Raw genomic sequence first — 13,126 nt, 5'->3', positions numbered from 1 at the left:
ATAACTGGTACATCCAAAAACAGGCTGGAACAGATCACTCCTGCTTCTCAGCTGTTCGTCAGGCTTTAACCGCAGTCCCTTTAAAGTTTAAGGGGGCTGCAATAGACAGCCTGAAGATCAGCAGTGTTGGGGGAAAACAGGGTTGCACTTACCTGTAACTGCTGTTAATCGAGTTGTCTTATGTGCAGTCACACATGGGTCTGCCTCAGAGAAAAGCTTAAACAATTTTCTAGAAGCTCCCAAGAGTGCTTACTTCTCCCCTCATAGATAGTGATTATCCCACTGAAAGTCAGGTGATGTAGGAGGGGTTAGCACTCTCCCCCAGTTCTCCTTCCTGCTGCCGTAACAGGTAAGCCAAGCAATGATCAGCGGCCCATAGTGCAGAAGGAGGGACGGTTGTGTGACAGTACAGAAGACCACTCAGAACAGAAGTTACAGGTAAGTGCAATCCTGTTTTCATCTTTGTAGTTTCTGTGCAATCCTACATGGGAGAATAGCAAGATCATTTACCATGGAGGAGGGGATGAACTAGATTTGGAAGACTGAATGCAGTAACACTTTACCCACCACTGCCTCTCTTGCAGGATCAACATTCACTGAGTAATGGTGGAGAAATGTGGAAGGTATGGGCAACACTGCTGCCCTGCTGTTCTTCAACAGCAGACCAGAGGCAAATGCCGCAGAAGATGCTTGAGCTCAAGAAGACTGCACTGAGACATTCAGAGGACAAGGCACTTTAGCCATCTTATAGGCCCACTTAATCCAACTGGAAACTGTCTGGGCCAATGTGGCTCTCCCCTTCTTCACCCCCTTGAAACACAAAAAGAGGTTTGCATCCTTCCTGAAGTCTATAACCCTATCCAAACAAAATAACAGTGCCCTCCGAACATCTGAGCTATGGCATAGTCTATATTTGTCATTTGGATGGTCGGGAAGGAAGCTGGGCAAGGTAACTACCTGTCCCAAATGAAACTCAGACAAAAGCACTGTAGGAGAACACAAAAACAATACAGCAAAGCAAAAGAAACAATAAATTGTGTGGCCGAAGATATCTTAGGAGCACAATGAACACAGGGTGTAGATAAAGTCTCTTTATTGTGCTTCTTTTAAACAATTAAGAGAGTTGATGCTGAAAGCTGAGCTGAACAAGGCTCTATCCTTGTTTTCAATTGTATTTCATCATCAGCAACAGCCTATATAGCACAGAAAACAGCTCTAAGAAAGAACCAAGCTCAAAATGGCTGTTTTAGCTTGCCTTACTTCAGTGATCATATTGAGGTTCTGCAGCCTGTAGTGCATCTGTCCTCTAGATTGTTCTAGGATATACCAGAACCCTGATAAGTTGGCCACACGATTCATTGTTTCTTTTGCTTTGCCAAATGAAACTTAGGTACTACCTTTGGAAGGAAGCAGATACTTGGACTGAGAAAAGAGGTTGCCCAAGGATAACATTCTAAACTTTCTGATCACAAGAAATTTGTTAAGGGGGCAAAGATCCAAGTACTTTAAATAAAAATCAGGAGATGTAAGGTTACAACCTAAACATCGAATAGCCCCCTTATGGAGCAGAACTCAACTTTCAGCAGCAATGAGCTGCTGAAGGATCCCCAATAGGATGATGGGGTGTTGTAGCCTGGAAAATGATGGAATTCAAAGTAGAAACAAACCCCAAAGTTATAAACAAACCCCTAATTACCTCTGAATTGCTAATACAGCCCTTTTCAACTTTTGGATCGTTGAGAGACCCCTGAAAAATCCTTCAGTTTTGGAGAAACCCCTTAAGTGATGTGATCATGCATAAAATGGTTAGGAAGCATATCTGTGAACATGCCCATCCCGGGCCTCTCCTCTTCCCACCCTCCCCAGGCCCATCATTGGCCATTGGGGGGTCAACATTACCATATATGGTCATATCACATGATAAATGTTTAAAATATTTTAAAATATGTAAAAATTAATTAAATCCTACCTATTATGGAAACCCTTACAGGGCTGTCAAGAAACCAAGGTTTCACAACAACCTGACTGAGAAAGCCTGGGCTAATCCAATTAAGCCATTTAAAACCCATTGACAATTGTCATATTCCTCTATGTGGGCTATCAAGAAAAAAGGGTGCCATCTTAAATTTGCATAAAGGATAAAGTAATGTACAATAGTGAAAAACCCTTTTCTGTATAACCCTTTTTTTTTAAAGGAAGGATTGTACAACATTCAGGGTAATCTCCCTTCCTAATAAATACTATTTTTTTCATTATTTTGTATTTACACTTAACAGAAAATTTCTAAGTTTCTAAATATATAGTTCTAAGAAAATGAAACAATTACCTATTGTATTAAACATATGCATCCTCACGTCACTAGGCAGTCTCTTCTCACCTACATGGATATTCTCTATTTTCTGTTCAGTGGTGTTAGATAATGTTACTTGGACAGATACCATTTTGTCTCCATAAATGCATGGTTGTCTTGAAAAGTGATAATGAGCTGCTAATCCTTTCCCACTCATTCGGTGTAGCAGTTCATGAGTTTTCATTGGCACAAAGACTGGAGTGCTCATCTGTAGTATATGAAAAATTAGAAGTTAGTAAATATGTTGTTGGGGAACATGTACTAAATACACAATGTGGGTAATCAATATTATATTCTATGTGTAGTTCAAGACATTCTTGTATGTAGATTTGTACTACTTATTCTGGCCAACTGAATACTTCTAAGAAAGAGCTTCACAACATGTGGATCATGGTCACTCAACAGGCAGATGGGCTACAGCATCAAAAGCATTGTCAGGCAGATAGATGTAGTTTATGACACACACCCTGTGAGAAGCTACCGAAACCAAAACCGAACAACTAAAAACAGTTGGGGAAGAGGTTGTTTCAGAAGAATGCAACAAAGCCACTTTAGGAAAAAGAACAACGTGAATAATGGGGGCACGGTGGGATACTCTGGAATTCTGTTTTTCTCCTCCTCAAACCAAGGTGGATAGGGTGCTAGCTCCAATGAGGTTGACCACTTGTTGCCTGGATGCCAGTCCCTATTGGTCATAGAAATGAGTAATGAGCGGATCTTAAAACCACTCTGGGAAATAATAAATCTATCCATGTCTACAGGGACTTTCCCAAAGAGCCTAAAGGAGGTTGTGATCTGGCCCCTACTGAAGAACCATCACTTGATCCGCAGGACTTGGCCAGCAATCTCATCTTGCACCTAATGTTTCTGGTGCAGGTGAATGAGTGAGTAGCTACAGATCAATTAAAAGCATATCTAGAGGAAGGGACATCCAGGGCCCATTCCAGTCTGGCTTCTGACTTGGTCACAGGGTGGAAACAGTTATGGTCATTCTTATGGATGATCTCTAGAGACAGTGACACCAAGCCTCGTTGGCACGTCTTGTGCTATTAGACCTTCCGACAACATTCAATATAGTAGATCATGAGCTTTTAGATCACCACCTCGTTAACACAGGGATATGGTTGCCAGATTCACAGGGCTGAACAAGGACAGAGGGTTGCTATTGGAGATAAGAAGTCATGCTGCTGCCAAGTCCAATGTAGGGTGCCTCTCCCTGATATTATTTAATATCTTTGTGTCTTCTAGCTAAGCTGATATGGAGATATGAGTTGGGATATCATCAGTTTGCAGATGACACCAATTTCTGTTAATGAGCAGCTGGCCAAATACATCACCCGAGTCTTTGGCCAGGTGTTTGGGAGCCATGATGGAATCATTCCAACAAAGCTGCCTGAAACTTAATCCCATGAACATGGAGATCCTGTGACTGGGAAGAAAGGTCCACAAGAGAAAGCACATTCCAATCCACACACCAACAGGAATCTGGGGGTGACCCTAGATGCCTCCCTCACAATGGAGGCGTGCGTCACTGGGGTAGCTTGGCAGGCATTTTTCCATCTACTCCAAACAAAACTACTAGCACCCCAGTGATTCTGACTTGCTGGTCGTCCCTGGCCCCAAAGAAGTACACTTGACCTCAACCAGAACCAGGGCCTTCTTGTCTCTGACACAAGCCTAGTGGAACAAGCTGCCAGCAGAAATCTGGGCCTTATAGAACTATCAAAATTACACAGCCTGTAAGATGGCGCGTTCCCGCCAGGGTCATCTAGTCCAATCCTGTGCACAATGCAGGAACTCACAACTGCCTGCCCACCTACAGTGACCCTAATTTCATGCCCAAGTGATCCCCCCATCAAAACCCTTCAAAATCCAGCCTGGCCTGGAGGAAATTCACCTACCATCCCACAGCAGTGATCAGCAATTCTCTGGGTATGCAAGGAAGGGCCACAACAGACAAACGCTGGCACATCCCTTCCTGCCTACAATCTGCCTAAGTTAATAAAATCAGGAATTTTGTCAGGTGACTATCTAGCCTCTGCTTAAATACGTCTAACCTCCCAAGGAAGCCTGTTCCACTGAGGAACTGCTCTGTCAGGAACTTCTTCTGGATGTTTAGCTGAAAATTCTTTTGAATTAATTTCAACCCACTGGTTCTGGTCTGACCTTCTGGGGCAACAGAAAACAACTCTGCTCCATCTTCTATATCAGGGGTAGTCAACCTGTGGTCCTCCAGATGTCCATGGACTACAATTCCCATGACTACCCCTATATGTGGGTATATGACAGCCCTTCAAGTACTGAAGATAGTTATAATATCACCTCTTAAGTCATCTTCTCTCCAGGTTAAACAGACCAAGCTCCCTAAACCTTTCCTCATACAACTTGGTCTCCAAACCCTCACCATCTTCATAGCCTTCCTCTGGACACGCTCCAGTCTGTCTGCATCTTCATTTGTGCCCAAAACTGAACAAAGTACTTGAATGAGGTCTTATCAGAGTGGAGTAAAGTGGTAACCTCACCTTGTGTGATCTGGACAATATACGTCTTTTAATCCTAAATTAAAATTTAGGCCAAAATCCTATTTGCCTTTTTAGCCACCAAATCACACTGCTGACTTACGTTCAATAATAGTCTACTAAAACTCCCACATCCTTTTCACATGTACTACTGCCAAGACAGGTCTCACCCATCCTAAGGTGATGGATATTTTTCCAACCTAAATTGAAATTCAATTTAGCCCAGTTTTCTAGCCTGTCAAGATCATCCTGTACCCAGATTCTATGTTAGTCTCTCCACTGATGTCCTTTCTTCACTACTCTTTGCTCTGGCAATTCTCTCATTCCCTTTTTCTCTCCCTAACTTCATCTATGCCAATCTCTCTCCTCTACTCTCCAGCACTTCTCAATATCCTCCTTGTCCCCTTTAGACAATCCTCACCTCTTCTCTCCCCCCACCCCCGACAATATCTTTCCCCTTCTTATTCCCTCTTGGGTGTCCCACATACCTGTGAGAGCCTGGGTGTCACTACTTTTATTATTATGCTTACCTGATTATGATAAATATTTTTATTTTAATAACACTTTTTCTTCAGCTTAACCTTTAGGTTCCTAACTTGTCTAGTCAGGTTGAGTTTTTGTTTCCTTTTTGGTTTTGTGTCAGCAGGGCTGACAGGGATGGCCCCACTCCTAAATGAATAGTGGAAGGGGCTTGGAACGGTGGCAGGTCTCTTTTAAGGGAGTGTCTAGAAAGGGGGAGTGTGACTCCTCCATGCCACTCCTCTCTACCCCCTAGCAGTGACAGATACTTGGTTCTGCCTCGACTCATGTCTCCCTCTAGTCCTGCCTGCCCTGTCCAACATGCCACCCCACCTTGCAAAAATGCTGCACTGTGATGCTGAGGCAGAATTGCCATGGATCCCGCCATGGTAGCAGCTGGCCAACAGTGTTGGGCCCCTTTATTCTCATAGAGGCCACTGGTGGTGTTGCAGTTGCATGGTGGCTAGCTGCCGCAGCACAGGCACGGCTCAGGAGTGCTCTGTTAATTTAACATGAGGTACAACACCAAAGAAACACAAAAGATCCAGTTAAGGATGGGCGGAATTGTTTCCGGTGTGATTTAATACAACCCGCTGTACACTTACACATCCCTTCCGTATATGTGGCTAGCACATGTATTCAGTAGCTGTGAGCTAACCTAACTTCAAATCCCATCTGCATATTTTTAAGGAAGTCATCTGTGTACCTTTGGATGTTTTATGAAAATAACCAATCAATTCTGCAGACACAACATTATTTCTAAAAGAAACCTGTGTGGCTGTAGATACAGAAAGGCAAACCACACATATTTTATCAGTTTATTACAGTAAGCAAATAAGCATGGAATGAGAGTGCACATAACTGTCTACTTAGTGCTTACTGAAACATTTATAAGAGCTGTTATCTCCCTAATAACAGACAGACAGTGTGCAATTTTAGAAAGGAGAAAAGCTTCATATTTAACACTTCACTAAAAAGTAACTGAAGAGTGTAAAATGAAAAATACTCTGTGCAGTTAGCTGGTAATGGACCATATTATCAACTCAAGTTAGATTTATATGATACAAACTAATCACTAATAGTTATTTTATGACAAGGCTTGTCTGCTTCTTGGGAGGTAGATTTAAGATTAGAATTGTAAAACTTTTAACGTTACTGCTTAAAAGTGACTAAAACATTGGGGGAGGGTAAAAGAAAAGAAATAAGATCAGGAAAATTTCAACGGCTGTTTGTTGAAATGCTCTTTTGAAATGTATAAAGTACAAAGAGACCATTTCTTGTGTTGAAACGTAAAACATAGAAATGACTCACAGAAGTCACACTGTTGGCTACAAGGGTCACAGAATATTTATATCTTTCTCCAGAAATATATGTAAAAAAGTGATCCTAAATGTTTTCACCAGACCTGATTAACTAGCACCATCAGTCCAATAGGATAAAGACGTAATGTAGAAAACAAATGTAGGCACAAAGTCAAGTATAAACCAAATTGGACAGAAGCTGGACTAAACAGGTATTTTATGAAAATATTTCTGCATAAGATTCAGGAAATTCACCAAGTAAAAAATTAAGACTAAACAAGCAACATCTACAATTACAAAGGCCTTGTACTCCAAGCCCATCAACCATATGACTGCCATATAAGGGTTTGATCAGCATAGTTAGTGGTGTCCTTGGCTGCTAAAATTCAATTTTCTCAAATATCTAGCAAATTGCATACCACATGTGCTATATTAAGCGTGGTGGATCACAAGTTGAACAGACCTATATAAGACACAGCTACAGCATAATAAAATGGATAAATATCAAAATTAAAACTAACAGCATTCTTCTTCTAAATGTTTTCCAAAATGTTGTTTCTCTTGTTCTAGATCAGTGGTTCCCAACCTTTTTATCACCGGGGACCGGTCAGCGCTTGACAATTTTACTGAGGCCCGGGGGGGGGGGGGTAGTCTTTTGCCGAGGGACGTCGCCGCCGCCTGAGCCCCTGCTCCACTTGCTTTCCCAGGAGTGCCCGACTTCCCGCCGCCCACTGGGGGGTGCTGCCAGAAGCAGCTGCACAGTGCCACACCAAGGGGGAGCCCTAGCCATGGCAGCCGCTGGAGAGCACCAAAGGTGAGCTGGTGGCAGAGTGGCAGGGCAGCCCCCGAGGCAGCAGCCAGGGAGGAGGACGAAGAGGAGCCGCAGCCCGGTACCAGATGATCTACGGACCGGTACCAGTCCCTGGACCGGGGGTTGGGGACCACTGTTCTAGATACAAGCTTAATTCAGTATTAATTCAGAACCAGTGTGGTGTAGTGGTTTAGAGCAGCAGCTTCTAATCTGGCGAGGTGGGTTTGATGCCCCACTCCCCCACATGTAGCCAGCTGGGTGACCTTGGACTTGTCACAGCCTGTGCTGTTCTGATGGAGCAGTCTTGTTGGGGTTCTCTCAGCCTCACCTCTCTCGCAGGGTCTCTGTTGTGGGGAGAGGAAGGGAAGGCAATTGAAAGCCACTTTGAGACTCCTTCTGGTAGAGAAAAGCTGGGTATAAAAACCAGTGTGGATCATTCCTTGAACAGTATTGATTATACTACAGATACTGATGAATTGTATATTTACTTTTTACTGTACTGTTAGAATCTCTGCATCTTATATGGCAGGGGTAGTCAACCTGTGGTCCTCCAGATGTCCATGGACTACAATTCCCATGAGCCCTGCTGGCAGTGGCTCATGGGAATTGTAGTCCATGGACATCTGGAGGACCACAGGTTGACTACCCCTGTTATATGGAATTGAGTTCCAATCACTTTCCTTACCCAAGTCCTTCAGTTCTTCATTAGGGCAGTTGAGTACCATTCATTCTGGATACCACTGGCCAGTGTTCCCCATAAGCTGTACTAGTGTGTGCTGGTGCATTTTTCTGTGCTATGCACATAGCTGTTTGGCTCAGTGCAGGCTCTGCTAACATCTCATCACTCAGTCACAATGCACTCCATTTCTCCTACCCCATCTCACTCCTCCAAGCTCCACTTCTAGGCTGCTGCTTCCTCTTTCACAGAGCCTGTCCACACAGCCCAACATAACAGCCACTAGTAGAAGCAAACCTAACCAATTGGGAAGCTCCGTATATTATCTCAGGGTAAGAGATCTGGAACAACACAGAGAGTGATGCCAGAATTGTCCAATGTGGGAGGCTAAAGACAAGAGTGCTGGATGAAGCTAAAAGATTGAGCTGCAATCACTGGGGGGGATGTGCAATGGGCACAAGCCCTGAATGCTTGTGCATGCAAGCATGTAGCTTGTTTTCTGGCTGCGAATTGAGTCCTGTGGGGATGCACAGAAAAGATCTCCTGCTGTCCACTGTGGTATTGTCTAAATTTTTTTGCAAAGAGGACCAATTTCTTTTGTTTAACCCAACTAATAAGTGATGTTTGCCCCATCCTGGTGGGCCAAATTCTGTGCCTGCTTATTCACAAGTATGTGCTAATATGTTGAATGGCACTTGCTGTCCCGTAGGCATGGCTGGAAGAAGCCTGGCTACTAACTGGCTGTTGTTCCATTTCCTCCTCTCTCTCCTTGTGGTGATCAGAGAGGCTGAAGGCACACTCGAACTCTTAAAAACCTGCCGGTTAGAAATAGTTTTCTTTACATGACTATAAGACCCTAAACCACCAATCAGTAATCAGTTATCACTTTTGCACCTCCAGTTCTAGTTCTCTTCCTGACAAGTGGGGAAAGGTTTTGCTTGCTGAATATCAATCTGTCATGAAGCCATGTTAGGGGAAGGAACAGAGTCTTATTCTCTTTCATATCTGCACCACAATGAAGCTGCACACATTGAACCTCTCCTTGTTTCAGAGTTAATGGAATTCTTAAAGGTAGAATCTGAAAATAGACAGGTTTACCCTGTCTGGTAAGAACCACGTTTTCATTCTGAAGTGTTGCCTTACCCTGATATTAAGAGGCTCAAATGGCATTAAAACATTTGTTACCAACTTTTAGTTAGTATGCTTGCATGGATAGAAATTAATCAAGTTTTGGCATGCTGTGGTAACATCCAAGTTCAAGTACTGCAGCATATCCTATGTGGCTATGCCTCTGAAAAGCATTCAAAAGAGCATTAGATAGAAAAGTGGGATAAAATATGCTAATTTTGCTGGCTTATGAAATGGGACTTGCTGGATTCAGCATTATCTTATTGGTACTATATTTCTGCTTGCCTCCAATGTGTTTCTGGTTCAATTCAAAGTATTGGTTTTAATCCATAAAACTCTAAGTGGCCTGAGAGCAGAATATCAGAAGGATCTCATCCTTTCTGCATAAATCTTTCGTATTCTCATTTCATGATTTAGATAAGCTAGATGCTTCTGTGTTAAGAGGAGAACTTAGTGGAAAAGGGACTGTGGCTCAGTGGAAGAGTACCTGCTTTGCATGCAGAAGGTCCCTCGTTCAATTCCCAGCATCTCCCACTGAGTAAAAGAAATCTAAGTTATACTGATTTACTTGAACATAATAGATGTACAAATATGTATTTTTTGGTTCTTGTTAAATTTTTGTGATCAGGAAGCCTCATCTTTGGCAAATTTTCCATTTTGCTTTGACTCTTTTACGCCAGGGGTAGTCAACCTGTGGTCCTCCAGATGTCCATGGACTACAATTCCCATGAGCCCCTGCCAGCGAACGCTTGCAGGGGCTCATGGGAATTGTAGTCCATGGACATCTGGAGGACCACAGATTGACTATCCCTGTTTTATGCCACTTGAAGCCATGCATACAGTTTATACCACTTGACATCATTGAAAGAAAGACATCCCTTCGGAGGGACCACGGTTTCATCTAATATGGAGAAGCTAGAAAATAAGTCTGAACTTTCAAGGCAAACTAGATTTGTCACAGCATCTGGTAACATCTTTAAAACATCTGTGGCTGTGTATAAGAATGACATACAGTACTGCTGAGGTCTGCTTCATAAACACAGCTGAATAAAAAAATCAGCAAAAAAGGTATATAATCTCCATATAGCACTTTCAAACACAAAAACATTTAAGGCTCCATGTCCACATTCCTAAATTCCTCTTTATTTTTCAAATACACAGCAGATCAAAAGTATTTTAAGTGCACATTTCATTTTGGGGGGTCTGCACTCTGCACATTTGTGCACACTCCGCACACACTCTGCACAGTAAGTTTCAAGTAATACCAAAAGGGCAGGATGTCGGACTCTTGGCTGGAGTCATTCCACATGTGAGAGAACTCCCACAAATTTGTTTTCATGCTTCAGTAACCAAATGATTCTGTTAAAACAGTGCATGTAGTTCTTAAAATACTATCTTTCAAGTACAGGAGTGAAATATGAATCACCACAATTCTCTAAAACGTAATGGCTGGTTTTTACAAGATGTAGCTGAAAGCTTTACACTGATATACTTCATAAAGTCAAATCCTTCAAATGCCCTGGAAATGTGAGGCGCACTAATGCGAATGGGGCTTGTGCCAGCAGAGTGCCTTGAAATACGAGTAATCCTCATGAATATTAAGGTCTGTCACATGCCACAGATTTCTTTTGAAGCAACTGACTTCACTCAGACTAATCATATGCTTTGGTTTTTTTTCAACTATGCTTCAGCCCACTGTTGAATCAGTCATTAATTTGTAAAGTTTTGTTCATGAGCAAAGACCAACTTTCAAAAAAACATTCAACTATCAGATCCTGTTGAAAGTAGAAAAGAGCGAGAGGTCCAGTAGCACCTTAAAGACTGTCCCTTCAACAACCCATGAAAGCTCATACCCTGCCATGAATGTTGTTAGTCTTTAAGGTGCTGGGACAAAACATATACTAATCATGGGACTATTTATCATGGGTTGAAAAATTCTCTCTCTTCCCCTTCTCCAAGGCTGCCTGCCTTCATTAACTCTTTACTAGAAAGAAGTAGATATGGAATTTGTGGACAAAATACCAAAATCTTCTTTGTCTTCTGTGAGTATTTTTATCCATTTCCCTATTTAATTGATGGTTTAAGTAAGAAAGGCCAACATCAAAGAGATATTAAATATGTCAAATCTATGAGGATGTCTAATATTTCCAAAGTTTACATACGAACTTTTCTGGATTTTCTTTAGAAAGAAAAAGGGAGCAGATCCAGCTCCCCATCGAGTTCAGAGAGTTTCAGTGCTCAAAAGAGAATGGCTGAAGGGAAAGTTTAAATGTAAGTATGTAGGGCATGAAAGCAGAAATGCTAATCAGTTGCTAGGAAATTGGTGAGGATAGTAACTGTCCCCAAGACAGATTCCCAAATAATGTAAGGCAGGCCAGCAACTATGGCTGTCAAGTTTACTAATCCCACATTTGGAGCCTAATTCAACCTTTGCTATGTAGGAAATACTGGATGGAAAGCTCTTCAATTCTGTAGAGCAGTCAAAAACAGGATTGCCCTGGATATCTCGGTGTGAGGAGAAAGTAGCGACAAGGAAAAAATGACAACTTAGAAGGAGAAGAAGAGTTGGTTCTTATATGCCACTTTTCTCTAAAGGAATCTCAAAGCAGTTTATAGACGCCTTCCCTTTCCTCTCCCCACAACAGACACCCTGTGAGGCTGAGAGAGGCCTGATATCACTGCTCTTTCAGAATAGCTTTGTCAGTGCTGTGGGGAGCCCAAGGTCACCCAGCAGTCTGCATGTGGGGGAGTGCAGAATTGAACCTAGTTCACTAGATTAGAAGTCCGCACTCCTAACTACTACACCAAACTGGCTCTCTCATTCATTCATTCATTCATTCATTCATTCATTCATTCATTCATTCATTCATTCATTCATTCAATTTATAGCCCGCTGCTCCCCGAAGGCTCACAGCGGGTCACAATAGTCCAACAACCCCAATAAAATCCCATTAAAAACGGACGTAAAAACATAACAAGTTACATACATAAAAAACTTAAAGATACGTTGGCAAAAAATTACCCCAACTCTAATATAATCCCAATGTCTGAGGGGAAATGGAGGAAAGATGGAGCAGGTGGAGTATGCTACCACCACTTCTATGGGAGGGGTCCAGATTAGGGTTGGGTGTTACAGTGTCCGAAGCGGCCGCTCGCGCCTGAAGCAGCCAGCGCCACATCGCAGGGGGGGAGGGGAAGTGCGGGTGTCAATGCCCGCATCTCCCCTCCCTCTCCGCGATGTGGCACTGGCTGCTTCGGGCAAGAGTGGCTGCTTCGGATGCCGAAGTGCCCAGCCCTCATCCAGATCTACCTGGCTGCCCAGCCTCAACCGTAGATCCGGCAGAAGAGCTCCGTTTTGCAGGCCCCGTGGAACGCAGACAGTTCCCGCAGCTTAGGCAACTGAAGAGTCATAAAAGGTATGGCTGAGATAATCATCATCAAAAGATTATACAATTGCATCAATCTGCCAATTATCTTTTAAAAAAACAAACTAACAGAGCCTTAAACAGTAAGAAGGTCTTAGACTTCAATACAAATTCTGCAGTCTACAAATTACTTGTGGATTGTAAGCCCTGACTTCTTCAGGTAGTAAAAAGTTCCAGCTCTAAAAGTTCCAGCTCTTTCATTCTTCTAATGTATGCCAGAAATGACGAGGGACCAGCAATGAAGTAGTGTTAAATCCATAGAGGAAAACCCTTGCCGTTCCAAAGTATACCAGAAGGGTAAGATAAAGAGAGGCTAACTGGGAGAAAGTTATGTACTTAATTTATTTATTTGGGGAAATTATATGCTGCCTCTCTGGAGTCTGTGTGTGTTTGGTGG

At 42.7% G+C, this 13,126-nt stretch overlaps 1 protein-coding gene across 3 annotated transcripts in view; it reads right to left on the bottom strand.

Annotated features, from left to right (window-relative positions):
* Positions 1 to 13,126, bottom strand: part of AP3B1 (adaptor related protein complex 3 subunit beta 1) — a 184,065-nt gene that overhangs the window by 31,029 nt on the left and 139,910 nt on the right. For all 3 annotated transcript variants that reach the window (XM_077347332.1, XM_077347333.1, XM_077347331.1), the window contains exon 23: positions 2,327 to 2,558. In XM_077347332.1, the coding sequence (XP_077203447.1) occupies positions 2,327 to 2,558 (232 nt within the window). The remainder of the gene's footprint in view (positions 1 to 2,326; positions 2,559 to 13,126) is intronic.

The sequence above is a fragment of the Paroedura picta genome, chromosome 7 (assembly GCF_049243985.1).
Source record: "Paroedura picta isolate Pp20150507F chromosome 7, Ppicta_v3.0, whole genome shotgun sequence".
Lineage (NCBI taxonomy): Eukaryota > Metazoa > Chordata > Lepidosauria > Squamata > Gekkonidae > Paroedura > Paroedura picta.
This window is presented reverse-complemented; position numbering and strand designations above follow the sequence as displayed.